The 26469-nt window shown below is 62.2% G+C and overlaps 3 protein-coding genes across 3 annotated transcripts; 1 reads left to right on the top strand and 2 right to left on the bottom strand.

Moving 5' to 3' along the window:
• Positions 1-923: 923 nt before the first annotated feature.
• Positions 924-4080, top strand: FAM240C (family with sequence similarity 240 member C). The gene is given in 4 exon segments (XM_057746531.1): positions 924-1069; positions 3050-3097; positions 3099-3208; positions 4004-4080. Coding segments are annotated over 4 exon segments (381 nt in total).
• A 547-nt stretch (positions 4081-4627) lies between these two features.
• LOC130859271 (collagen alpha-1(I) chain-like) lies at positions 4628-18351 on the bottom strand. Its single transcript, XM_057746529.1, has 14 exons — positions 18082-18351; positions 17178-17362; positions 16381-16862; positions 15901-16255; positions 11369-11978; positions 11104-11283; positions 10618-10746; positions 9191-9276; positions 8893-8968; positions 8535-8696; positions 7750-7806; positions 6490-6624; positions 4819-4947; positions 4628-4660 (listed from the first exon to the last, which is right to left on the bottom strand). The coding sequence occupies exons 1-14, from the start codon at positions 18349-18351 to the stop codon at positions 4628-4630; spliced, it is 2889 nt and encodes a 962-aa protein (XP_057602512.1).
• Positions 18352-19293: 942 nt separating this feature from the next.
• Positions 19294-22615, bottom strand: RTP5 (receptor transporter protein 5 (putative)). Its single transcript, XM_057743858.1, has 2 exons — positions 22455-22615; positions 19294-20791 (listed from the first exon to the last, which is right to left on the bottom strand). Exons 1-2 carry the CDS (start codon positions 22604-22606, stop codon positions 19345-19347), a joined length of 1599 nt encoding a protein of 532 aa, XP_057599841.1. The 5' UTR covers positions 22607-22615; the 3' UTR covers positions 19294-19344.
• Positions 22616-26469: the final 3854 nt, after the last annotated feature.

Raw genomic sequence — 26469 nt, 5'->3', positions numbered from 1 at the left:
AGCGGGTCCGGGGTGCGGGGCTGCCCCTGGCCGTCTGGTACTTGGTCCTGGGTGATGAGGGCAGGCGGATCGTGGCCCAGAGGGTGGGACCCCATAGACGTGGGGAGGGGGCTCCGGATTGGCTGGTGTGTGTTTGAAAACGGCCCGCCGGGAGGCGGGAGGCCCGCGACAGCACTGGGTCGTCCAGAACAAGGCACGTTGCGTAAGTGTGTGCAGGGTGGACACTAGGACCTCGAGTTGACAGAAGCTGGAAACATGGTTACACACTAAGGTCCTGGGAGGCACCACAGGCTTCATCAACAGACATCTATCGTGTCCGGTTCTGGAGGCTGGAATCTGAGACCCAGGCGTGGGCAGGGCTGGCTCCTCAAGGCCTCGCTCCTGGGCGTGTGGACGGCCGGCGTCACCCTGGGCCCTCGGGGCATCGCTCTGCACGTCTGTGCCCTGACCGCCTCTTCCTCTCAGGACACCAGTCCTGTGGGTCAGGGCCACCCTGGTGACCTTCTTTAGCCTCAATTACCTCGATCACGTGTTGTGTCCTGGGGGTGGGGACCCCCACCTACGGACCGGGAGGACACGGTTCAGCAAGGGCTCAGGGGGCTTAGGAAGGCACCCCCGCCGCGTGGGGGCCACGCGCACTGCCAGCCGTCTTCATCCAGGATCACCCGCACGGAACGCCCAAAGGCCCCACGTGGGACTTGCCATCGGGTGCTTCTTGCTCTGGTCCAGGAAGCTGTTGCAGAGCTCCTGGTCGTAGACGGCCGTGAGGCGCTGGCAGTCTGACTCCGCGGGACGGTGCGCAGGGCGCCCGGGAGACGCTGGGGCTGGGCCAGCCTCTTTCTTGCTAACGAGCCGGTTGCATCCACTCTCCCACCGACACAGCACAACGTGACGGGTCCCGCGCCTTCTCCTTTATCCAGATAATGAGTAAAAGCTGCACCTGGAGGAATTCCAGAAGGGTATCCTATGACGCTGAGGTGCTAAAGATGTTTTGGGAGAAAAAAATCGAGCTTCACACGAAACAGCTGCAGAACGAGGACACGAGGATCCGCAGGAGCGCCCTGGACAGGTGAGCTCGGTGCCAGCGAGCTGGGCGCACAGAGGCACACCTGCGCCAGGGCCCTTCAGCGCTCAGGGTGCAGACTCCTCCACCACCTGCTTCCTCCCCCCAGATCAGTGTGACAGGAGGAATGGGTACAAAACACGGAACACCAACCAAGTCAACTCAGCTTCAGAATCACATCACTGAATCACTAGTGGGAGAGAGGATCACCCCATCCCTCCTTCACCCCATCCCTCCTTCACCCCATCCACCACCCCATCCTTCTCTCTCCTCCATCCCTCTTTCACCCCATCCCTCCATCACCCCATCCTTCCACTACCACATCCTTCCCTCTCCCCCATCCCTCCATCACCCCATCCCTTCATTCCTCTGTCACCCAGTTACCCCATCCCTCTTTCACCCCATCCTTCCCTCTCCCCCATCCCTCCATCACCCCATCCTTCCCTCTCCCCCATCCCTCCATCACCCCATCCTTCCCTCTCCCTCATCCCTCCATCACCCCATCCTTCTCTCTCCTCCATCCCTCCTTCACCCCATCCCTTCATCCCCACTCTCCTGAGGGTCTTGTGGGAAGTTGTCGCCCAGGGTTAGTCTGTTTTTCTAACAGTTGCTGCCACTAAGTGCGGGATAAATCAACGTGTCCATCCGACTCCTTTCCACACATTTGCTTGACCTGCAGATTCAAAGCCGATACCCCTTTCTTTACTGGGTGGATCCCAGGGGTCTGTGGGTTCTGGAGGGTCTCCTAGGTGACCCTGAGCAGACCCAGGAGTAACTGGTCGTGGACAGCTAAGAAGGTGTATTAGCACATAATTTGCACCTAGACAAGGACTCAAATGGCCAAAGGGGTCACAGCCTCAGTCCCCAAATAGCACCAGCAGCTGCTGCCCCTGGGAGCTGGGTTGGAAAGGAGGATTCCTGGTGGCTGATGCGGGACCAGGCTCGATACTGACCTTGCAAGCAGCCAGAGGTCTGGTTGCCATGCTGGCTGCCCCCACCCCCAACCCGTCATCCAGGGCTTCTGGCCGCTCGGCGCAGGTATGGGGGCTGTGGCCTCCTCTCCGCACGGTGCGGCGCCCAGAGCTGGTCACTGCACCCACCTGGTCTCCCAGGGCAGGGGTCCCGGCACAGAACCCTCACAGGAACAGCCCCTCCCCACCCAGGCTCCCTCCTGGGTCCCCGTGGCCTCCGTCCCCGTCCTCCGTGTGTCCTCAGACCCTGGGATGCTCTTGGTCCTCGGCCCACAGGGACAGGTCCCAGCAGCGGGCCGAGGGTCAGCACTGGCCCGATTAGTCACCGAGGTCCTGGCCGCTGGAGGCCGGACCAGGAGTGGCATTCTCGCTCTCTGGGGAGACGTGGCAGTTGTGAGGCCTCGCAGCCCCTGCCCCTGGACAGCAGCAGCCCTGGGCCATGTCCCCACGGCCATCTGTGGCCTGGCAGAGGTCAGGAACGTGACCAAAACGCACGGGCCCGGCTAGCCCGGCCTCGCCACCAGCTCTAGGAGGCGCATCCTCCCTGGGTCCCCGGGCCCGGCCTCTGTGGGGCCACTTCTTACCAGTTTGCCCGCCAACCCCGGAGGTCGATCTGGGCCGAGCACCCACCCCACCCACCTCCCTCCAAACCAAACCACACGCTCACGTGTGGCCCGCGGCAGGTGCGGGGCCGGGGGGAGCCTGTGTGTCGTGCGTGGTCACAACAGGTCACCTTCCCAGGAAGGGACCACCCAAGGGGCCAGCGTGGGGGTGCCGGGGCCAGCCCTCAGGAGCGGCCGGCAGTGACCGGCAGGGACGAAGCTGGGTCCCCGCGTTCTCCCTCTGGGAGGAGCCCCAGTGCGACCCTCCGAGGCGGGCGAGGGCTGGCATGCGGGCACCAGGTGGCAGGGCCCTCGGGGACCGCGCGCGGCCTGGGGAGGGGGCAGCTGAGCTCGCGCGGGGGCCGAGGTGCCGGCCCCGGTCCCCGCTGAGCCCGCACGGTCGCCCGCCCCAGGCTCCGCGGCGAGTGGGCTCGGAAGCTGGAGAGGAGAAGCCAGATGCTGGAGCAGCCGGGAGGCGCCCCCGCCCTCCCCACCAGAGAGCAGCCCGCCGCCTGAGGCCCGACCCGCGCCCCCCGCGGCCCCGCGGCCGCCGAAGCTCTTCGCGGTTTCGCGTCTCCAGCACGATGCAAGCGCCCAATAAAATCTGAGACGAGTGGCTGTCCTGTGCACGTCTGTCTCCACGTCTGTAGAAGGTGCGCGCAGGGACCGCGCTGCCACCAGGCAGCAAACCCCCGAGGGAAACCCCTGGGCTGCAGGGACACGTGCAAATTTAAACACAGTTTAATTCGCCTTTGACCAAAATGTGTGCAAAAGCTCTGCCTCAGGACAGGCTGACATGAAGTCGTGTAAAGCCCGTGCTTTCCCCAAATTCCTTTAATCACCTCACTCACGACCCGGAACATCTCAGGAGGCTAAGCAGCCTCGTCCTGTTGCAGAAATCCGTCCCTCCAGCAGCCAAGCACCGCACGCGGAGGGCTGGAGAACTGAGGTTTGTTAAGCCGGCGGCCCCAGGCGAGCTAACCTCCAAAGTTCTGGGCCCCAAGCTCAGGGTGAGCTTTACTTTTATAGGGGTCGTGCACATGTTTACAGAGCATGGACGTTTCCAAACAGGAACTCATAAGAGCAGGTGCAGAACATTCCATTTTTTAGCAAAACATCTTAAAGTTACATTGAATTGTTAGGTCATCCTGTTTTTCTGTTCTTCTCTGCGCAGCAAGCATATTTCACAAAAGCAAAACAAGCATGGAGTTGTTTTTAGCTGAGTGTAAGTTTCTAACTTTCCTCCTCAGTCCTCCCGGTGGGAAATGTCACTCGGTGCAGAGGGAAGATCTCCCAAGGCCCCAGAGGCCATTTGAGCCGGGATTCAGTGCTTCGGGGTCACTCATCCCCCGCCCCCCTGCCCCCAGCTGGGGCTGTGCCCCCTCCAAATGGGCAGGAGGCTGGGCCGCAGCGGGAGGACCTGGTCCGTCTCATCTACCGATGAGGCCCGGACTCCAGCCGGAGCCTGTGCCCGCTCTGCACAGCCTGCCCGTGTGCCCAGCAGTGGCCACGGCGGCCCCTCGTGCACGAGCGCCCGTGTGGGGCTGGCGTCCAGCTCACGTCATGTCTCCAGACTGTGTAACAGGGAAGGGCGAGTCTGACCCCATATGGGATCTGTTTCTTTAACTTTTATATTCTGTTGCTTTTGCTACAAGTTAATCACTAAAAGAATGTTGCCTGTATCCTGAAATATACAGGGTAGCCTATTGTCAAGGTTCTGGCCTTGAGAATCACAATTTTCATTCAGATAGAGATAAAAGTTTGCAGGACAGAGAATAACATCTGCCTTGTTGGAGGTTTACAGGAACATCCTGACCTGGCCTGTATGGACCCCGCGCTCGCAATAGTCAGTGTGACCCTGAGTCTGCGGCTCCTGGTCCTCCAGAACCAAGTCAGGGTCAGGAGGTTAGGAGACGGGCCGGCAGAACCACGTGAGGCCGCCCAGTCCTCCCCTCCACTCACCGTGCTGTGCCTTGCCCGTGCGTCCCGGCTCAGCCCGCGTGGGACTCAGAACAGTCCCGGTTCTGGCAAGAACCACAGCCCACAGCCCGGAAATTCCCTGACACCCGTGGTCAAGCATCTTTATGTTTCTGCCGGGGAAACATGTGGAAGCCTCCTCCCAGGGTGATGTGAGCGGGCCCTGCGGCCCCTGAGCCGCGAAGAGCTCCCAGCTCTGAGATACCTGGCCCCGGGAACCGCACGTGAGGGACGGGGGGCTGTCATCGTGGGAAAGCAGTGCCGCGCACAGGGCCGGCCTCGGGATCCACGGCCCCGTGGGGGCACCCACGGGCTCCCCGGAGGAGCGTCCTCCCTGCAGAGCGGCAGAAGAGAGCTACTTAAACAAGGAGGCATCCTCAGAGGGGCGGGCCTTGTACCGTCTCTTTTTCTTTCGCGCACGTCTTCCAAGAGTAAGAGCATTTCCCGGCCCAGCCACAATGAAGTTACTATGCTTAGCAAAGAGATACAGAGATTCCTTAACACCAGCTAACGCTGAGTCGCTTTTTGAATGTCCCCAGTTGCCCCCAAATTCCTGTGACAGCAGGTTTGTGTGAACAAGACGCGCGTCGAATAGGTGACCTACTTCCCGGGGAGACCAGCATCCTGGGGACGGTGCCCCCGGCCTGTGGGGCCCCTTCCTCACGGTGCCATATGTCTGCCCCTCTGTGCTCCTAGAGATGGAAATTCCCTCCAAGGGCTCAAGGGATTCGAGCTAAACACTTGGGCTGGGGCGCCTCCCACCCAGAGACCAGCGCCTGGGTGCCATCCGCGTGCGGCTGAGCCCGAGTCTCCTCCGGGAGGCACATGGCCCCTCCTCCCTCCGACGCCAGACGCGCCCAGGGCCCAGCAGCACCTCCTGGTGGTCTGATCACAAATCCCCATCTTGTCCAACCGGTCACTTCTGAAGGCCGACAAGGGTGGCTTCCTCATCTGTTGCCCCTGCCACGTTCATTAGACAATATCCCTCTTTCAAGTGGGTTCTTCCTCGTGACTGGAGTGATTTCCTTAGACTGACTCTAGGAGGAGCAGAAAGCAGGATAGTGTTTCATTTTCCACCTGCCACCAATATTCAAAATAAAAAGCTGGTTTAGCATCTGCCTTGGGTCCTTTCCTCGGGGTTTCTCTTGTTTGCACCTCACCACGGGTTCATGGATTTACGTAGACGGGATGCAGGCAGTCAACTCTGAGCATCGATCACTCTTTTCGATGCTCAAATTGTCACAGATGTGACCAGTGGACACTTTTCAAATCGGCTTGTCTTTTCAACAGAACTCCAATAATCCTTGAAACTTCCCCTGCTTTCCGGAACAACAAAAGATCCTAAGCTTGTGTGCACCAGAGCTGCCCCAGAACAGAAAGTGAATAAACAAATCGTGGGTCCTGCAGTAGTAAAATAATAGAAATAAAAAGTAACAAACCATCCATACCTGTACCAACACAGGGAAACCTCAAAAACGGCACGTGTGTGATAAAAACTCACCCCTCCTGCAAGTCACATCTGGTGACATCCCAGAGAGCAGAGTGAGTCGTGGTGAAAGGGGGACCCTGGTCCCCTCCGGGCAGGGAATCAACTCCAAGCAGCTCAGAGGCCACGTGGGGCTGGAGAGGCTCCAGTCTCGTTCGGGTGGAGGTCACACGACACGTGGCCCTCACGGCGCATCAAGCTCGGCCCTGGGACCGTGCACTTTACTGAATGTGAATTTCATCCCAATAGAAAAGGTTTAAAACGAAGCAGCAGGTGCACCCCCCTCCCCCGCTGCTGGCCGGAGGAAGGGGCACCTCCCGTCTGAAGGGACACGCTTCCCCCAGGGAGGGTGAGTGCTGGGCTCCGATGGGGGCGGGGGGGGGGGCTTACCCCACCCAGGGTTCTGGGGTCCCCGGTCTCGCGCACTGCCCACCGGGGCCCACTGTCCCTCCCCTCCCGGCCAGACCCTGACCTGGGCAGGCGCGCCTGCGACGGCTGAGCGGGCCTCGGGCTCCTCTGCTCAGGCTGGAGGAGGGGAGGGTCCTTCCAGCTTCACTCGCGGCCTTTGACTGACGGCACCTCATTCAGCCTCTCGCTGCCCCTCTCCAGCCATCACTGTCCCCACATCAGCCACCAGCCCTACTGTCCCTCCCTCACCTGGTCTGCGCCCACCAGCACTGGCTTCCCGGACCCCAGCACATGGCAAGCACTCGGGGGGTCCCCTGGTCCTGGGATGGAAATGCCACCAGGGGTGGGTCCTCACTGCCAGTCCAGGGGGCCAGGGCTGTGGGATGGGGGGCCTGTCAGAGGGGGATGCAGGCCGCTTGCCAGGGGGCCCTGGACAACAGGAGGTCAGCAGGACTGGGTGGGGGAGGCGTGAGGCTGTGGTCCGTCCCCGAGGGACAGCTGCCGTTGTGTCCAGGTGAGCGAGGGGCCAGGCTTTACACGCCTGCAGATGGCAAGGTCCGACCCAGGGCGGCAGTCTGAGAGGGACGATGGGGGAGGGGCCGCCCTACACGGGCGCCACCCAGGGAGCAGTGCTTGACGGCGCTGGGGGTGCAGCCCAGGGGTCACTGCGTCCCTCCTCGGCTGCTGGAGAGAAGGCCGGTGTGAGCGCGATGGATTTCAACCCTGTCTGGCGTGAAGCCCGCAGCTATAGACAGACTTTTCTCAACCTGGGGCAGCAGAGACTGTGTGCAGAACCATGTTTTGTGAGATGCCCACGGTTTGGGGCCATCTGATGCGTGCTGTGGTCGGCAGGACAGAGCTCCCCCGACAGCCACGTCCTAACCCGCAAGCTGTGAGTGTGTGCCCCTCACGCAGAGCGACCCCTCGGATGTGCTTACGTGGGGGGGCTCTTGAGATGGGCGGCTGCCCCAGTGCCATAACAGGGATCCTCACGAGAGGGAGGCGGCTCACCATCTCAGAGGGACGGCTGCGCCCCGTGTTCACGGCAGTGTCGTTTACCATAAGGGAAACAATCGAAGTGTCTGTACACAGGTGAATGGATGTGGAAGATGTGGTATAAATACATGCGTACACCATCGTTCAGCCGCGAGAAGGAAATCCTGCCCTTTGTGACCTTGAGGACGTTACACTAAGTGACACAAGCCAGACAGAGTAAGTCACGTACCGTGTGATCTCACTTACCTGTGGAATTGAGGAGAAAATGGTAGAAACAGGGAGCAGAGTGGTGGTTACCAGGGGCTGTGGGGAGGGGGAGGGGAGACACTGGTCACGGGGTCCACGCGTCCAGTTCTAGGATTAACAGGCTCTGGGAGGGAAGGCACAGCCTGGAGACTAGTTGACAGGACTGTACTGTCTCCTTGAAAGCTGCTAAGAGAGCAGACCTTACACGTCATCACCACACACACGAAAACAAAAACAAAAAACATGGTACCCACGTGAGGTCATGGGGCTGCTAAGGAACCTTACTGTGGAATCACTCTGCATCAAATCACCTTAAACGTACACAGTGTTATATGTCGATTATATCTCAGTAAAGCTGGGGGGAGAGGATGGAGGCAGGAAGGTGAGAGGCAGCGAAGAGAGAGGGGAGACACGGAGATGGGAGGGACCCCGGGCAAGGGTCACGGCGGCCTCCGAGATCTGGAAAAGGCAGATTCTCCCTGTGGCCTCCAGAAGGAACTGGCCCTGAGGACACATTGATTTCAGCCCCGTGAAAGCAGCTCCTTCCTCCCTGTAGACAGGAGACTCGCTCCAGGGACGTGAGGAAACGAATTTGAGCTGTTTTAAGCCGGTCAGTTTGTGGTGACTTGTTACAGAAACTACACTGTACCGACCAGTGCACGTCACTGTGCCCCCTCAGGCAGGGAGACTGGTTAGAACACACGGGCTGGGAAAGACCAGGAGAGAATTTCAGTAGTGCGGCTGCAAGGCTTGAAAGAAGGCCTTGAGGAGCAGCGGGGGTGGACTCGCAGGCCCAGGCGTGATGCGGGGGGCGGGGACAGTGCCGGGGGTCGTCTGGGCGGGGAGCCGAGGGGCGCGTCCCCACAGGTCTGCACTCTGAGGATGTGGGGGGAGGAGGCGGCGCTGGTCTGATTCCGGCTCCTGGAGCCCTCCCCCTGCAGGCGCATCTGTGGGCCGGGACGGCCGTGTGTCACACGCAGGCACAGCACATCCCTCAGGGGCCATCGAATTAGAAGCACCTTTCAGAAAATACATAAACAAAAGCAATTATTCTTGTGCTCAGAGCGGAGAAAACACAGCAGGCCGTTTCCCCAGCCGGTGCAGAGGCCCTCCGGGCGGGCACCAGGCCTCCGGCGCACCCACCCGCGGAAGCAGCCCGACGGCCTCCCGCAGCACGAGCCCAGGGGACTCCTCACCGCCCTGCGCAGACCCCCCTCTCCTACCCCAATCCCCCCAGTCACCGTGAGACCTGAGGACAGGTGACCCGGCAGAAAACGGAAGGCTGACATTCATCAGGATGAAGGGGCGATGTGGGGCTTGGGGCTCCGAAAGCCAGGCGAGGGGACGTCTGTGTGAAGACATGGGCGCCTCCCTGCTCGCGGACCCCAGAGCAGAGCCCTGTCCTCCCCGTCAGGACCCTTCTCAGGTGGGGGGACCCGACCCGAGGTCACGCGCTGGTCCAGGTGCCGTCTGGGACGGGCCTCGAGGGGGCCCCGAGCGTAGGAGCTCGCGCCCGGGCAGCCCCGCCTGTGGACCAGAAGGCAGAGCGCAGAGCTGCTGTATCAAGGGACAGCGGCCCTGGGCCAGGGCCCCCGTGGTCACTGGACGGTCGGTCTCCCGGGAAGGCTCGACTCCTCTTATCCCCCCGCGTGTGGGTTTATCAGCCTCTCGGAGGGTCTAGTCATCCAACACCAGCCCATGCGATCCACCCCCAGCCGCAGCCCTGCACGGACTCCCAGCCCGGCCGCCCCGAGTACCCCCACCTGCGGCCCTGAGCTCCTCGAGTGCCTCGAGCCCAGGTGCATGGTTTCCTGATGACACCCAGGCTGGGCTGCTCACGGCTGCAACTTTGAAAGACACACTCAGAAGGAGGCCTAGGAAAGCAGGGTGTCTCCCAGGAGGCCCCCGTGAATGGCACTGAGCGCCCAGGTCCTCCCGAGGCCAACGCGCTGGGGGACAGGGACCACTGAGGGTGGTCTGCGTGCCTCCCTCCGGGGGTCCTCACCAGGGATCCAAGTGGCCCGAGCAGGCGGCATGCCCACTGGAAGACCTTGTCCTCGCGCCCCCTGCGGACTCCGCTTCTGCCAAGGTTACAGCGATTCCAAGTTTGACTCTGTGGTCGGCGCCCTGAGAGCTGCTGGCTGTGACCGTCTAGCACTTAGGACAGACGTGTTTGCCCTGCGCCATCGCCGACCTGGGTGCTCTCGGGTTGCTAGGAGGGCGGGAGACTTCCACCTCTGGCCTTGGCAGACTGACCGGGACCGAACCTGCCCTCCTACCACAATGGCTATAAAACTGGACAAACGCAGGCCGGCAGGCAGAGCCCACGGTGAGCCGCAGCCAAGCGGCCAAGTCTCTGCCTGGGGAGGCTGCCCCTCCCCTGGGAGGCGGGGCCCGGGGAACCGTGACCTCCCTGAGACCAGCACCAGAGCCCGGGGACCCTGAGCATCCTGGCTGGGGGCCACCTTCCGGGGGTGCAGCAAAGAGTGGAGACCGGAGAAGCTGTGTCCCTGCCCAGTCTGAGGGGGTCCTCTGGGCGTCACGGGCCTCGGCAGAGACCCCAGAAGGCCAGGCCTTGCGCATAAGACCCACGCCCTGGAGTGAGGGCCTCAGGGGGACAAAATGGAACTAAAATGCAGCCAGAAGCAGCAGACCAGCCTTCTCACCCATCAGGGCAAAACTCAAGCCCCTGAAGGAAGTCAATTCCTGTCCCCAAACCTGGCCGCCACCCGGGTGGACGTCACGCAGGTTACACTCGTGTGCTCTCAAGGTCCCACGTGATACTTAGACCAAAAAAGGCAGAGTGCAAAGAAGGAAAGACGCAGACGAGGTGGCCGTACTCGAGGAAAGAAAGACGAGTGGACAGACACAGCCTCGGGGCGCCCCAGGGGCCCGCAGGAGAGGGACCGGGGCCTCCAGCAGCGCCCAGGGCAGCGGAAGTTCACCAAGGACACAGCGCTGCGTCTGAAAGGAGAACTTCACGGATGGGCTCAGACGCTGAAAAAGGGCAGGTGAGCCAGAAGGCAGACCAGGAATCATCCTGGCAGCGAAGAGAACGCGAGAGCAAGGCTGGGAGGATGCTGAGCGGCCAGGCGCGCCAGCGCGGGGGAGGGGGCGATGGGCAGAGAACGGCTCCAGCTTAGGCTGCGCCCCGCGTTGGCTGGACCGGGCTCCTTTCAAATCTAAATGAAACTTCGCGGAGGCAGAGGGCCTCAGGCCGCCCGCCCCGGGAAGCCCTGGCGGCCGCGGAGAGAGGCTCCGGGGCGGGGAGGGCAGCGCGGGGCGGGGGACCGGGGTCCGGACGGCAGCCCTCAGCCTCCAGGGCCGGGCGGGGGAGGCTCCGGCCTTTCCCACCGGAGGCCCGAAGTCGCTGCCCAGTCTCCCCACCCCCACCCGCGCCACGCCGACGCGCAGACCCTCGGGTGAGCCCGGAGGTGGCCGGGGGGGGGGGGGGTCCCAACCAGGCGGAGGCGAGAACCGCGGGTCCCAGCGTCCCGGACACGCACGGCGGCGGTGCAGGCGGGTGGTCTCAGCCTGAGGACGGGTGCGCGGCTCCGCCAACCCCTCCCCCTCCCCCATCCTTCCCCCCTCCCCGCCCCTCCCCCACCCCCACGCCCACCCGCGGGGAAAACGCACAGCGTGGGGCCGAGGGCGCCCCCTGCTGGCCGCCCGACCCGGGGCCCGAAGCTCCTGGCACGCGCGGCCGCGTGGGGTGGGGGCCTCTCCCGGGGGTCCGCCCGCGGGGTGCCCCCCGACCCTCAGGGTCTCCGCTCAGGCCGCCCCCGGCCCCCCGCCCTCCTGCCCCGGGGGCGGCGTCACCCTGCAGGGCCCTGCGGCCGGCGGCCGAGGTCGCGGCTGCTGGGGCAGGACACGTGCTGGGGGTGGGACAGCGGCCGGCGGGGGCCCCCAAGGGAGGGAGGGTTGGGGCGCACCTCCGGCGACAGTGGCCGGAGCACGGAGAACACGGGGTCCCCACCGCCTCCCCTCCCCGCACACCTGGGCGGCCCGCGCCGAGGCCAGGCCTGCCCTCAGCCTCGCAGGCCCCCTCGGGGCAGAAGGACTCGGCCGTGGCCTCAGGCTGGGTGGCAGCCCGTCCACCTGGACCCCAGGGTGGGGACAGTGGTGGGGCCTGGCGCTGACCGGGGCCACTCAGCGTGTCTGCCCGACGCCCGTGGACCCTGCTGCCGTCGGGGTGTCCTTCGGAGCTCCAGCCGTGGGCCCAAGGACCCCTGTTCCCCCCACAAGGAGCCTGACAGAGGGAGGAGTCCCCGGGGAGCCGGACCCCAAGTCCTGCACAGAGGGCAGCACCCAGGACGGAAACGAGCCCCACCCTTCGCAGCCGCCCCCAGTGTCCCCACCACCCCCACCCCAGCCTGCGATGCGCGGGGGCCGCTGCAGGACCGCAGGGAAGTGGCTCTTTCCTCGCCCATCTGCTTCCCTGTTTTCCTCCTTTTCTGCTATAAGCATGTGTCACGGTCATGGTTTTCTTGTGTGTGAAGGAAGCACGTGCCCTCCTCCACGTGTCCCCTGCCGCCCGGGGCCTGCGCTGTGACCGGAGGTGGAAACCCCAGCGGAGCCAGGCGGCCGGGCCTCGGCTGTTTGGTGAATGCATTGCGGGCAGGCTTCGTTGAGTTGTCCTCGCAGATGCTGTGCTTTTTAGGAAGTGAGGGCTTGTGGTGCCCCTGCCTCCAGCTAGTCTGTCGGGGCCATTTTTCCCACAGCCTCCGCTCACTTCGTGTCCCCGTGTCACACGTCGGTAGTTCTTGCAATACTCTGATCTGTTTCACTCTTGCTACACTTATGTGGGTCTGTGATCGTGGTCTTCTATGGAACAGCTATGATGATGAGGAAACTGAAACTTCCATGCTTGTAATTGCTTACTCTCCTCTATCAAGCAAAGGCCTGCTCGCCACTCTCAGTTACACAGTAAAATGTTACTAGAGTGATCGGATAAGGGAAGACTGCCTCATTCCCAGGCACGCACCCCAAGCCTTTGTTTGAGACCCTTTGCTCATAGACTTGTCATGTGATCATTAACTTCAACCCGTACCCGATATGAGAATGCCAGTTGCGACCTTAGTCCTGATGAGAGTGGAATGTCCCGCTCCTGCAAGTTTGTTAGAAGCCCTCCCCTTATGCGTGTGGCCCACAGCAACCCCCGTGCTCTGTAACTGCCCGTGACCTATAGTAATTTTGTAACCAATCAGTTTGTACCAATTATAGCTGTATGTTTTAACCTATATAAGGAGAAGGCTCCCCTGAAACGGGGCCCAGAATTTTGGAGCGTTAGCTCATATGGGTCTGCTGGCGTAATAAACCTGAGTTCTCCAACTCTCTGAGCGTGGTGCTTGGTTTCTCGTGGGATCAGTTTTCTGCAACAATAATAGGAACATAATTTAAACGCAAACCGCGCCCATATAAGAGGCAAACAATCCACAAATGTGTGTGTTCTGACTGCTCACGGACGGCCACCCCCTACCTCCCTCCCTCTCCTCGGACCCCTCACTCCCTGAGACACAGCGATATTGAAGTCAGGCCAATTAATCACCCTACCATGACCTCCAAGTGTTCAAATGAAAGGGAGAGTTGCATGTCTCTCACTTTAAATCAAAACCTAGAAATGATGACACTTAGTGAGGAAGGCAGGTCGAAAGCCGGGGTACAGCAAAAGCTGGGCCTCTCGCTCCACACAGGCAGCCAAGTTGTGGATGCAGAGGGAGGGTCCATGAAGGAAATTAAAAGTGCTGCTTCACACAAATGATAAGAAAGTGAAACAGCCTTACTGCTGATTTGGAGAAAGTCTGAGTGGTCTGACTAGAGGATCAAACCAGCCACAACCTTCCCTTAATCAAAGCCTCACCCAGAGCCAGGCCCTAACTCTCTCGAATTCTGTGAAGGCTGAGAGAGGTGCGGAAGCTGCAGAAGGAACGTCTGAAGCTGGCAGAGGTTTGTCCGTGAGGTTGAAGGAAAGAAGGCATTTCTGCAACATCAAAGTGCAGGGCGAGGCAGCAGGGGCCAATGGAGAAGCTGCAGCAAGCTGTCCAGAGCATCCAGCTCCCGTCACTCACGCAGGTGGCAGCACGAAACGGCTTTTCAGTGGAGACGAGACAGCCTTCTCCTGGAAGAAGATGCCGTCTAGGACTTACATAGCATGAGAGGAGAAGTTGGTGCCTGGCTTTGAAGCTTCCAAGGTCAGGCTGACCTTTGTTAGGGACTAATGCACCCGGTGACTTTAAGCTGAAGCCAGTGCTCATATACCATCTGGAAATCCTAGGGCCCCTAAGAATTATGCTAAATCTACTGTGTTTAGTCTATAAATGGACTAACAAAGCCCGGATGACAGGGCAACTGTTGACAACAGGGTTGACTAAATATTTTAAACCGTGTACTGCTCAGAAAAAAAGATTCCTTTCAAAATATTGCTGCTCGTTGGCAATGCACCTGGTCACCAAAGGCTCTGATGAACAATGAGATGGATGTTGTTTTCACGCCTGCTCACACGACATCCTGCAACCCATGGATTCAGGAGCCATTTCAACTTTCGAGTCCCATTTTTTCAGAAATGCATTTTGTAAGGACGTAGCTCCCATAGGACAGCGACTCCTCTGAAGGATCTGGGCAGAGTCGACTGAAAACCCTCTGAAAAGGGCTCACCATTCTAGATGCCATTGAGGACATGTGTGATTCATGGGACAAGGTCCCAATACCAATGTTAACAGGAGTTGGAAGAAAGTGATTCCGGCCCTCAAGGATGACTTTGAGGGGTTTCGGGCCTCAGGGAAGGAAGGAACTACAGATGTGGTGGAAACAGAAAAACTAGAACTAGAGGTGGGGCCTGCAGATGTGACTGAACTGCTGCAATCTCAGGATAAAATTTTAAGGAAAGAGGAGGTGCTTCTTATGGGCGAGCAAAGACAGGGGTTCCTTGATATGGATCAGCTCCTGGTGAAGATGCTGTGAAGACTGCTGAAATGACAACAGAGGATTTACAATATTAAATAAACTGAGTTGATAAAGTAGCAGCAGGGTTTGAGAAGACTGACTCCAATTTTGGAAGAAGTTCTACCACGGGTAAAAGACTACAAACAGCACTGCAGGCTGCAGAGAAATCTCTCATAAAAGGAGGCGTTCATCAATGAGGCAAACGTCACTGTCATCTGATTTTAAGAAACTGCCACCCCGGCCTTTAGCAACTGCCACCCTGATCAGTCAGCAGCCAGCAACGTCCATGAGGCAGGGCCCTCCAGCAGCAAAAAAGATGAGGCGCAGACGTTGGTTAGCATTTTTCAGCAATAAAGTCTGTTTTAATTAAGGTATGCACATTGTTTTGCAGACACAATGCTATCGCACACCTCACAGACTACAGTATGGTGTATACATGCCTTTCACACGCACAGGGAAACCAAAAAGTTCCTGACTCACTTTACTGCAGTGTCTGGGACTGAACCCCCAATATTTCCAAGAGATGTCAGCATCTTGACTGGTAAAGACTATCCCCAGGGAGGGGGGGTTGGGGGGGATGAGTGAGGAGGTTGGGATTGTCATATATACATTACTAACAAGAAGAAAATATATCAAATTGTACACTTTAAATACACGCAGTTTATTGTGTCAATTATATCTCAATAAAAGCTCTTAAAAAAAAGCTAAAGACGACACCCCAGATCCCACTTTGTATCATCTGGAGAGAACCGTCCCGCTGGATGACTCAGAGAAGAAGCCACAGCAGACGCCCCAGCGCCTCCGGGAGCAGGTTGCAGGAGCCGTGCTGAGCCCTCCTCTCCTGGGAGTCCAGGCTTTCCGCGCTGCTTTCACAAGGAGAATGGACGGGGTGGGTCACATCGCACACCCTAAGGGTGCGGCTCCCGCGAGGCCCCCGGGAGCCGTGGCCCCTCCGGGGAGAAAGCCCGCGCCCCAGCGCCTGGGGCCCTGTTTCAGGAGGAGCGAGCAGCGTGGCCCTGCGTCCCGCGCAGCCCACCCGAGGCCGTGCGGGGGGCGCGCTCCAGCCCCTCCCGACTGGAGCTGCAGAGCCTTCCAGAAGGCGGTGCCCGGCGGCCAAGGACAGCTGGACCGCGGAGCACGTGTGTTTCCTGATTCTCAGTTAATCACAGTCAATCCAAGAGAGAAACAGAAAATGGTATTCCCGCCCGCCTGGGGCTGATGAGCGCAGACGGTCTTCCAGACACGGCCCCGCCAGCGAGAGGCCGGCCCACAGCCACGTGCGCTCCGGAGACGGTCACGCGTCCAGCGGCGTGCGGCCGGCTCTGCGGGGGCCCGGGGAGCAGGGGCACAGGGACTCGGGGGGCAGGGGCCCGGGAGGCCGGGGATGCAGGGGCTGGGAGGGCAGGGGCGCAGGGGCCGGGGGAGCAGGGGCTCAGGGACTCGGGGGGCAGGGGCCCGGGGAGCAGGGGCGCAGGGGCTCGGGGGGCAGGGGCCCGGGGGGGGGCAGGGGACGCAAGGGCGCAGAGCCCCCCCCGGGGTAGGAAGGACGGGCTGCCCCCGGGGCCTGGGGGGGCGGCCGCACGGCGGCGCTGAAGGGGGTGGGGCCCGACGGGCCAGGGAAGGGTTTTCTGTGGCATCCTTGTCCTCCTGCCGTAAAATACGCATTTTCTCCTCCTTCCACCAACGGACCAGGCGATGGACGGTGGGGCGGCCCAGCCGCCCGCCTGCTGCCTGCGGGGGTCCCCGCCTCGGGGCCTCCTGCCCGCGCCCAGCCTCCCCGCGACTCGGGGCCCCCCGCCCTTCCCGCCCCGGGCTGCGCGCTCCCGGCCCCCCCGAGCCCAGTCCCGGTCGCCCCGCCTTCGGAGCCCGTGTCCGCGCCGGACGCCGCCCTGGCCGCGCGCCCCTCGCGTCCCCCGCGCCCCTGACGCCCCTGACGCTTCGGCTCACGGCCCTGGTTGTTGCGCGAGGACATGAAACTTAACCGCGTGTGAAAACGGCCGCTAGTGGCGCTGACGGCGGGGGAGCTCGTCAGGTCTTCAGGAGCCTCCCCGGGGCCCCCTCGCAGGGCTGCGCTCCCCGCCCGCCGCCACGCGGGGGCGCCGCAGGACAACTCGGAAGGCCGGGCGGGGCCGGCGGAGGGGCGGTGCTGGGAGAGCGGGGCGGGGGCGGGGCTGGGAGAGCGGGGCGGGGCCTGGGAAGAGGCGGGGCTGGGAGAGAGGAGGGGTTGGGGAGGGGCGGGGCTGGAAGGGCGGGGGCGCTGTTGGGGGGGGGCGGGGGGGCGGGGCCGGACCGGGAAGGGCCGGGCCGGGCGAGGCTGGGACTCATGGGGCGCAGTTGGGAGTTGGGAGTTGGGAAGGGGGCTGCGCGTGCCTGCTGAGGACCCCCGGACCCGGAGGAGCTCAGAGGGGGCTGCATCCCTCCCCGCGTGCCATCCGTGCTGCCGCCCTCTCCCCACTCCCTGTTTGGAGGACCCTAGTGCTCCCCACATCTTCTGCTTCCAGCTGGCGTGGACCCTACTGAGGTCCTCGTGTGTGCTCACACCTGAGGGGACACCCTCTTCGCGGGTTCCTAGGGCGAGGGGTGCTGAAGACCCGGAGGGGCCACACTGCGAGGGTGCCCGGCGGGGGATGCAACGGACAGAGACGAGGTCGAGGTGTGTGGCCAGCAGGGTCTGGGGGGGCACAGTGAATCCACCAGGCCCAGGACCGCCCGCCAAACAGCACTGGCCAGTGGTGTTGGGGGAGGGGCAGGTTACTGTCGGCCTGGGGTGGCCCGGCGGACCACCAGGAGGTCCCAGAAGCCAGGAGCTGGTGCAGCCCCCCACCCACACTGGAGGGAGGGGGTTGGGCGGTGCTGCAGGTGGCTGGGGGCAGATTCCCCAAACCTACCCCAGGACCAAGGGTGACTGAGCCCGTGTGCTCAGGCTCCTGGGTTGAACTCCTGTGTGGCGTCCACAGGAGCAGGGCCCAGCACTGAAATTCTCCACTGTTGCAGCTCCAGTCTAAGCCACCCAGGCAGAGCATCGCATCTGGGAAATACCTGTTTATCTAGACGTTGGAAACCAGGCAGGTGACAGTGCAGTTGGGCAGAGGTGGGGGTGGGAGAGACCTGCACCCACGGAGGTCACGCTGGAGCCAGGAACAGAGGTGACTCCTCTGTGGACACCACAGCCTCCACGCAGCAATTTCCAGGCAGAGCCAGAGAGCCGGAGGCAGGAGGGCCCTCAACAGGTCGGGGCAGAAGGAGCCCCCCACGGTCCCGTGGTGACCCCAGTGCAGCAACGGCAGCTTCCCTTTAAATCAGAGCCCCAACCCACCACGGACACCACCCAGCTAGGTGGTCACGCCACAGTGTAGACAAGGAAACCAAGGAGGTCAGTCCTGCTCTTACGTGAGGGTCTCGCCCAGTGTAGACAGACCGCTGAGGGTGGGAGGGTGGATCCTGTCCTAAGGGTGAGATGAGTGCAGAGGGCACCTGTGGCCTGGCCTCGTGGTGTCTGGTGAGGCTCCTCTCAGGCTGGCGGGGGTCCTGTGCAGGTTTGGCCTTCCGTGTAGGGTGGATCTTTCTGGGGTTCTCATGTCGTGTGGGGTCCCCGTGAGCAGGTGTGCGGCTGGGACGTGCTGCCCTGGTGCTGACGTGAAGCCCCCTCCTCCTCCACATCCCAGGCCACCCTGTCGGTGGGAGACCCCTCCCACCCCGCTCCACAGCCTTCCCCACGCACCCCGAGGCCAGGCCTGAGGGCACAATCTCCAGAGTCCCCTGGCCCAGCTGGACAGAGGGTCCTATGGGAAGGATTGCGTCCTCTCACCCCTCCCCAAAGGGCAGGCCTTCCCAAACTCTCATCCGGCCCAGGGACCCAAGTCTCAGACCCCCGGGCTCTGCAGACAACCCCCACCCCCAGGGCCCTGGGGCCAGCTCTGCGTGGAGGGGAGGGACAAGGTGGCCCGACCCAGCTACCCACTGTCACGCCCCCGGCTGCCTGGGAGCCACACGGCCCAACACCCTGCCCCTTAGAACTGGACCCTGTGGCCTTTAAGATGGAAATCCAGGTTGTGATACAAGTGCTGGGACGGTGTTCTGACCTAGAGCACAGCTGGCATTTCTTAAAGTGAAATGGCATTGAGGATGTGACTCTTCTAGAGGAACGGTGCGCAGAGCCCAGGAAAGCACTGGGTGGCCCCCTCCGCTCCCAGGACCCTGGGGGGCGGCAGGCGGGCGGGGCGGGGCTTGCCAACCACGGCTCAGGGGGCTTTCCTCTTCCCAGGGGAGTGGCGTTGGACCCCCGCCCCCTCCCACCCTGAGCCGACCGCCACAGCCTGTGCGGAACAGGCCCGAGGGTTCCGTCCGGGGACCCAGAAGCCATCGAGGGAAGGAGACCCTGCGGGGACCAGGACCCAGTGCTGTGTGGCTGCTGCTTCTTAACTTTTATTTTATAGGAGCGTAACACACGTACAGAAAAGCGCCTGGAACACACGCGGTCCGCTCCAGGGATGATCACAGCGTGGGCGTCCACGACACCACGACTCACGGCAGGAGACCGGACACTGGACACGGAAGCAGGGGGCGGCCGGGGCGGGCAGGGGCTTGCTGGGGGGACGGGGGGTCACTTCGCTCGCTGGGGGCGTGGCGGGGATGGACGGGAGGCGCCACGCCTCACACCCGCGGGGAGCTGTCGGGGCTGAACTTGTACAGGTACATCACCCACAGGATGCAGACGGTCATCGAGACCCAGATCCACACTTCTTCATAGGGGTCAAAGCAGAAGCCTTCAGCCCAGCAGAAGTCCTCTTCCCAGGAGTACCTAGAGCGGGACTTGCCCGCCCTGGGCCCCGGCTGCCTCGGCTTCTTGGCAAAGCCACGGGTGGCATCGTCACCGGAGCCCTTGCTCTGGATGATACTGAAGACGGAGAAGGGGATGGTGACAGAGCCCTCGCTGGTGGGGACCGGGCCACTGGTGTTGATCCCTGGGAGGGGCTCACGGCCAGCGCTGCCGGGGCAGCTGCCGCCACCCTCCTTCCCTTCACCTACGCCCTTGTCGGCGAAGATGAAAGGGAAGGTGAGGGAGCCGTAGACGAGGTCAAAGGGGTCCCCATCCTCAAGGACCACGTCGGTCAAGGAAGAGGGGAAGGTGACGGAGCCCTCACCGTTGTTCATGAGGCCGATGATGTAGGTCATCGGCCGCGGGCTGTTTCCATCAGTGACTTCCGTGACGGGGCCGCCGCTGCTGGGCGCAGGGCCCCAGCCGTCATCTTCGTCTTCACCTTCGTCGGGGTCAGAGACGCAGCCGTGACCTTTGTAGATGAAGCCTGTCATCTCCTTTGTGCCGCTGAGGAGGAGGCCTTTGCCGTGAAAGATGGGGGCTTTGATGTCCACCGGGAAGCGTTTGCCCTTGGACATGGCCTTGGAACTGGTGGGCAGGTAGAGGGAGCCCCTGCCAATGACGAGCGGCCCGGGGGGGTCGGCTGCAGGGAGGGAGCCCTTGGTATCGGCCGCGGATCCCTTGTCCTTGCGCACAAGGGAGAAGGGGACGGTGATGATCTCCTCGTCCTCGCGGAAGAAGTCCCTGCCCTCAGAGAGGGGGTTCTTGATGAAGTCGGACGCGGAGAGGGGGATGGTGATGGAGTTGGGGGTGTAGCCCCTGGAGCGGTCCACCAGGAGCCCGCGGCCAAGCGTGCGCAGCTGTTGGCCGGCGGTGGGGGCGGCCGCGTCGGTGCCACCGTACAGGGTGAACCTGCCTTTTATGGTGCTGGGGCGCTTAACCTCGGGCCCCCAGGCGGGGTCTGGGGGCTGCTGGAAGAAACAGACCCCCAGGTCGCAGGCCTCACAGTGCTCGCCAAAGCAGATCTCGGGGCACTGGTCGGAGCCCGGGCCCTCCCCGTAGCACTTCTGCACAATGAACTGCACCAGCTTGCTGAGGAAGAGCCGCACGTTGAGCAGGCTGACCTGGCAGGCGGGCCCGCCCAGCGGGCACAGCCGGCACCGCTGGGCCCAGATGCGCATCTTCACCAGCCCCTGCCGGGCGTCCCCATCCCACCACAGGTGGAAGAGGACGTGCACGTGGGCCGAGGACCAGCCCCACTGGCAGCGGCCACACTGGAGCCTGGGGAGGAGAGAGGGGGTGAGCCGGGTGGGGGGGAGGCAGCGACGGCCCCTCCCCCAGCCAGCGCGGGGTCAGGCCCAGCGACGTTCAGGACCCCGAGCCCGGCTGTGCACACCCCTCACGGCACCCATAACCTGAGAAGCCGAAACAGACGCCTTTCGTGCGTTTGGCACCAAAAGGCCCTCAGCGGCAGAGCCCGGGCTGCCCTGCGCGGGGCCGCCTCCACACGCGCTGCTGAGCCGGGTCTCCGCGGCCCCGCGCAGACGTCGCCGCGGCAGTGACGGGAGGAGGAGCATCCGTGGCGCCCAGTGCAGGGGGGCCTGCGGAGAGGACCTGGGGAGCCCATCCCATGGGAGAGAGGCGAGGGGGAGGCCGGGGGCAGAGACGTGTGGGGGGAGCGGTGAGGGGCTGCGATGTCGGGGTGGCCGGGCGCTCGCTCCCCGGAACCACTCCCTGACAGCGGTCCGGCCCTCACGTGCGAGGGTGCTTCTCCGGAGGCCGAGGGCCCCGTGTCCTCCTCTCTCCAGGCTGTCGGGTCACAGATGAGTGGCCCTCTCTGACTCATCCCCTGGAACTTCCCCTGATGGTGGGCTTGTCCCCCTGCATCCCTGCCTGTAGCCCCCAGCCACACGTGACCGGGGAGCCCCTGGACACGGATGTGCCCCAGCGCCCCAGGGACTGAACTTCCTGCTTTATTTGTTAATAAGTGCGTGTGTCGTGGCTGCACGTGGCCAGTGGCTGCACATGGAGAGGTGGGTCTGCACTAGTGACTGTCCCGCCAGCTGGCGTTTCCACATCCGTGAAAACCGAAAACCAACGTGTGCTCAGGGTCCTCTTCCAGCCCACGTAGAGCGGCTCCTCCGTGGGGCTGTGGGAACAGCACCGGGATGGGAGGGCCCTCAGATGACACCACACCTGCCCCCAGGGGTTTCGGACGCTGGGGAGCCGAGGCGTCCGTGTCCAAAGGCAGCTGCCCTCGGGATCCACATGGTGACGGGTCTGCGAGGCCCCCTCTCCCCGCAGCCCCCTCCCAACTGGCCCCTGGGGGACCAGGCTGCCTGGCTGGGCGAGACTCCTGCAGGGCTGGCCCATCCTTTCTGCTCTGACACGGGCTGTCGGTGTGACGAGGAAGAGTGAGTCTCACATGATGACCGGTGATCCCGGCCCCCATTCGGCCACGGCCCAGGCCGGGGACAGCCTCCTTCCTCTGGGGCCCGTGCCCCCTCCATCCGTCCCCTCAGGCCTCTCTGCGGTGCAGGGCGGAGGGGTGACCGCGGGCGCCTCCCCACCCCGATCCCGCCGTCAGCACTGCCATGGAACTGAGGCGATGCTGCAGTGAAAGCCCTCCACGCGGGGCAGCCGTCACCATGCCAGCTGCCCCTCGGCAGGGCCGCGACTGGCCTGGCGGTGCCGGCGCTGCCAGGCAGGGTCTCAGCTCACCTGTGCTGAACGGCAATGAACAGGCTGCTCCCCCAACACCCCCACTTCCCGGAGGAGAGAAGGAGCACCCGGCCCGCCCACCCACCTGTTGGGTGCCGAGGCCAGGCTGACAAAGGCCCCTCCTGCCTCGCTCCACGGCCAGGCCACACGCAGCCTGGCCGGTGATTAAGCAGCCTCAGCCCCTCCCTCCCAGGACCCCACGGGAGACCCCCCTCAGCCGCACCTCGAGAGCCCCCGCAGCCGGTACTGGAAACCGCTGCTGTCCAGGTGCCCCGAGGCCAGGTTCTCCTCGGGAACCAGCTCCCAGGTGTCCTGGGGCTTCCTCTTGGCCATCAGCTGGGCCAGGGTGCTGGCCCACACGTCCACCCCGTCCATGCTGGCGCTGGGCTCCGCAGTGCAGTCTGAGGGCTGCGCCGGCTCCGACTCCCAGCTAGCACCCACCCGCCTCCAGCGCTGGCCAATCGCCGCCTTGACAGCCGTCTGGTCTCCATGGCAACCGCATTTGTCTCAGAGAAATGAGAAATAGGCCTTTTTTCTGATCCTTTTGAGTATTTTTTATTACGCAAGTGGTGGACTTTCATTTTAGGAAAAATTAGAGACAAACAGATACATAAAAAGACAAACTACAATATGATAAAAATCACCCCTACTCATCACTGGGTGTCGACATCCATGTGTTTTCGGTGCCTGTGTACGTACACGTTTCCATAGTCATTTCTCACAGATAGGAATCGTACCAAGCATCCTCCTCAGGCCTGCTTCTTTCACCCGCAGCGTAGCATAGACGGTGACACCCATTCTGCTGAACACCTGGTGTCTTCCCGCCTGCGGCTGGGGCGTACTGTACCCGCCCTGCCCCTGTGCTTGAGCATGGGGCCAAGTCTTTGCCATCACAAGCAAAGCTGTGAGCGACGTTGCTGAACATGTATCCTTGCGAATTTTCCCAAACGTTCCTTTCTTTTGTTTTGTTTTGTTTTGTTTTTTGTTGTTAGTTTGTTCGGCTGCTCTGTGCACCTCATGGGATCTTAGTTCCCTGACCAGAGATCGAACCTGTGTCCCTTGCCGTGGAAGCCCAGAGTCCTAACCACTGGACCGCCCAGGAAGGCCCTCCCATGACTCTTCCTTTCATCGCACATTTTATTGGCTAGAAATGTACAGCATTTATGTGAAAATGCCTTACACGTAACACACAGCTTCACAAATTCCTCTAAAGCCTTAGCTCAGCCCCTGAAGGAGTCAGCCCCCCAAGCCGTCTGGGGGACCCCCGGGGGCCACACGCCTGGCGGGCTGCCCTGCGCCTCCTGCGAGAGGAAGGCACATGAGTCCCGGCTCCTCTCCCGTCTTGTGTGCGAGCCTCATCCACTGCGAGTCCAGGACTTGGTAACAGTGTGGCGGCAACGTGGCTCCAGGAGAGAACGGGGAGGGGCCTGAGCCCCAAACCAGCCCCCGCTGGAGGCCGCCCTCCGTGACCGCGGGGAGGGGCCCCAGCGCCCTGGCCACTGGCCGCGTGGCTGCAAGACCCCAGCGAGAGCCGGCTGAGGAAGCGGGTTTCTCCGTGGGCCCAAGGCCGTGAAACGATGGTTCCTGTTGGTGCGACAGAAAGGCTCTTACCAAGTGAGAGGGGACCCACCGGGAGGGACGGTGCCCGTGAGCCCCCGGCACCGTTGGGCAGCGCCCAGGACCGAGGGGCCTCGCCCGGAGCACCCCTCCTAGAATGAGGCTGGCAGACTCTGCCCCTGGGCCGCTGGGCCCCCCTCGCCCTGGGCAGGCGGCAGTGCCCACGGCAGCGAGCTGCCTGCTCTGTGTCCCCTACTGAGGTTACGGCACCTGCCGGCAGGCCCGCTCCAGGTTCTGGGATCACTGCTCCCGCCCCTGCTGGGAACGGCCCCGCGGGCCTTTCCCGCGGCCTGTTCCACCCCGAGCCACCTAGAAATTCCCACGGGAAAACGTAGCATGAACTCCACCCAAAGCGAGTGAGCGCTCTCCCCGCGGCCGCTCGCCTCCCTGTGGGCCTCCGCGCTGCGTCCTCCCAGCGCGTGGCTCGGCCTCTACCCTGCGTGCAGAGCAGTGTCTTCTCGTGTGTCTCCCAGATCCTCGGTTCTCTCTGAGTCTGTGTCCGGCCTACAGCGGGTCCTGTCCAGTGACTTGTTCATTTCTCAGACTTCCTTTTGGCTCTCTTTCAGCTGGGTGACATCTTTCTGTCTTGCAGCTAAGTGTGACAATAAGATGGAACGGGAAATTATTGGAATGTGCTTCAGGGAGGGTTCCGTAATATGGGAGCAGGTAGCCAGGGAAAGTCCTACTTTCCCCATTCCACTTTCACCTTCTCTCTTCATCAGTGCAGAGGTGATGGCTGGCACTCCTGCAGCCACCTTAGACCATGAGGTGACCTTGAAGGTGGAAACCACATGCTGAGACCCTGCATCCTTGATGGCAGTTGGAGTCGTGGTATCACTTCAGGGTCACCTACCTCTGGATTTCTTCTTCAAGAGAGAACTAAACTTCTAGCAGCCATTTCCTGGGAGTTTTTTGGTTGTCACCCAGCCAGTCATAACAATTCTAAGGTCCTGAATTTTGCTGGTCAGTCTAGGGCCATCGTGTCTACGTGGGGACCTGTGTGGCCCTGTCACGTGCCCATCCACTGGGCCCTGGTCCACCGCCACGGGACCCCCATGCCTCTTAGAGTCACACGCAGCTCCCTCTCGCTCTCACCCCACCCCCACAGGTCCATCCTCCAGCATATACGTTTGTCTCCACGAAGGCCCGGCAGTGGCCCTCAGGGGTCTCTCATGCTGCACGATCCCATGGACAGTGGGCCACGTGTGCGCTTCTCCACTGGGCCCCTTGCAGGGGCCTGCGGGGGTGGCTGTAGCCCTGGCCACTGCCAAGCAAGGGGCCGGCACCTCCACCAGGTCCCAGAAGGAGCGTGCCGGCCCCTTGCTTGGCAGGGCACGCCTCTGCCCGCGTCTCTCTTCTTTGTCTGTCTGTCTTTCTCAGCCTCTCCTGCCCAGACACACAAGGTGGGGTACTGTTGACAGAGCAAAGCCACTCAGCCGGTGGGCTGCGTGCTGGACCCTGCAACCCCTGACCCTGACCCGGCTGCCAGCTTTGACGCCTCCCTGCTGCGCAGTCCTGCCTCTGCCCCCCTCTGCCCCCCCCACCCTGCCCCTCCGCGCCCTGGCCCAGATCAGGCAGGTCTCTGGTCCCGTGTTGCTGTGAGGGGCTTCGGGTGAACGAGCCAGGCCAAGAGGGGGACAGACGCTCTCGCAGGAGACTGTCCTCGTGGCTCGCCTCGGCTGCGGGAAGGGCTGCTTTCACATGCTCCACCGGGCGGGCGGCACACCTGGCTCTTCCCTGCCGAGACCCGCCCAGGCAGACCCCGTTCAGGGCGGTCCTGCCGGGAGAAGCCGGCCCGCAGGGCCTGCGTGAGCAGCAGCTTTGGTCCCAAGCGTCCGTGGGTGGCTGGGTGCTGGGTGCCATGGAGTGGCACCCTGCCCGGTCCCTCAGGCTGCCGGCTGCTTCCAGCTGGACCAACGGCAGGAGCGCAGGGACCCGCAGCGCAGGTTCTCAGCAAGGCGGGCGTTGTGGAGGCAGGGTCTGGCTCTCAGGGGCCTGGGGAAGCTTCCCTACTCGGGCCTCCCGTCCTCGTGCCCTGGCCAGAGGGGCCCTAGGGTTCCCAGGTGACACGCACAGTGGAACAGGAGCAGAGGGCAAGTGGGGAGAGGATTCCTGGGCTCCCAGGCAGCTGTTGGAGTCGGAAGACGTTTCCGTTCACGGGAGAAGCACAGGAAGCAGGAGGACCCCCTGAACGTGCTTCTGAGGCGCGGGAGGGCGGTGGTATCAGTGACCTGCAGCCCAGACTGGGGGAAGGGCCCGGGGGAAAGGATGCCCCACAGCCCCGGAGAGCGGTGGGTTCACAGCTCGTCTGAGGTTGGAACAGGAAATGGTTAATAGTGTTTGCAAATAAAAACTTTGTGCTCTATCCTGTTTCTGAAGCATTTCCCAGAAGTTAAAAAAGAGCGCCTAATTTATCTGCCCAATGTAAGAATCAACTTGAAAAATACTGACGAAATATTTTCAGCATGTATTGCACACGAGAATAAAGAGAGTTGGGCTGTGTGTTTGTTGAGGTAGGGGGGTCCCGGGAGATTTCTTACCCCCTCATCTCTAAACTTTCTAGAATGCTCTTGCGAGTCAAATGAAAACTTCTATTTTAAATTTCCAGAAGTGTGTGTGTG

The sequence above is a fragment of the Hippopotamus amphibius genome, chromosome 8 (assembly GCF_030028045.1).
Source record: "Hippopotamus amphibius kiboko isolate mHipAmp2 chromosome 8, mHipAmp2.hap2, whole genome shotgun sequence".
NCBI lineage: Eukaryota > Metazoa > Chordata > Mammalia > Artiodactyla > Hippopotamidae > Hippopotamus > Hippopotamus amphibius.
The sequence above is the reverse complement of the archived record's forward strand: the minus strand, read 5'-3'. Positions and strand labels throughout refer to the sequence as shown.

Bases quoted from the DNA above. Each gene is read 5' to 3' on its own strand.
- LOC130859271 (XM_057746529.1), bottom strand. From the start codon at position 18,351: ATGTGGAGGAGGAGGGGGCTTCACGTCAGCACCAGGGCAGCACGTCCC. The intron at 11,979-15,900 runs GCGGGCGGGAAT...TGGGGGGAACAG, and splicing joins TCTGCGCTCATCAGCCCCAG to GGGTCCTTGGGCCCACGGCT. The intron at 6,625-7,749 runs GTAAGTGAGATC...CCCCTCCTCCAG, and splicing joins TTTTCTCCTCAATTCCACAG to CCTGAGCAGAGGAGCCCGAG.
- RTP5 (XM_057743858.1), bottom strand. From the start codon at position 22,606: ATGGACGGGGTGGACGTGTGGGCCAGCACCCTGGCCCAGCTGATGGCC. The intron at 20,792-22,454 runs GTGCGGCTGAGG...TCTCCTCCCCAG, and splicing joins CGGCTGCGGGGGCTCTCGAG to GCTCCAGTGTGGCCGCTGCC.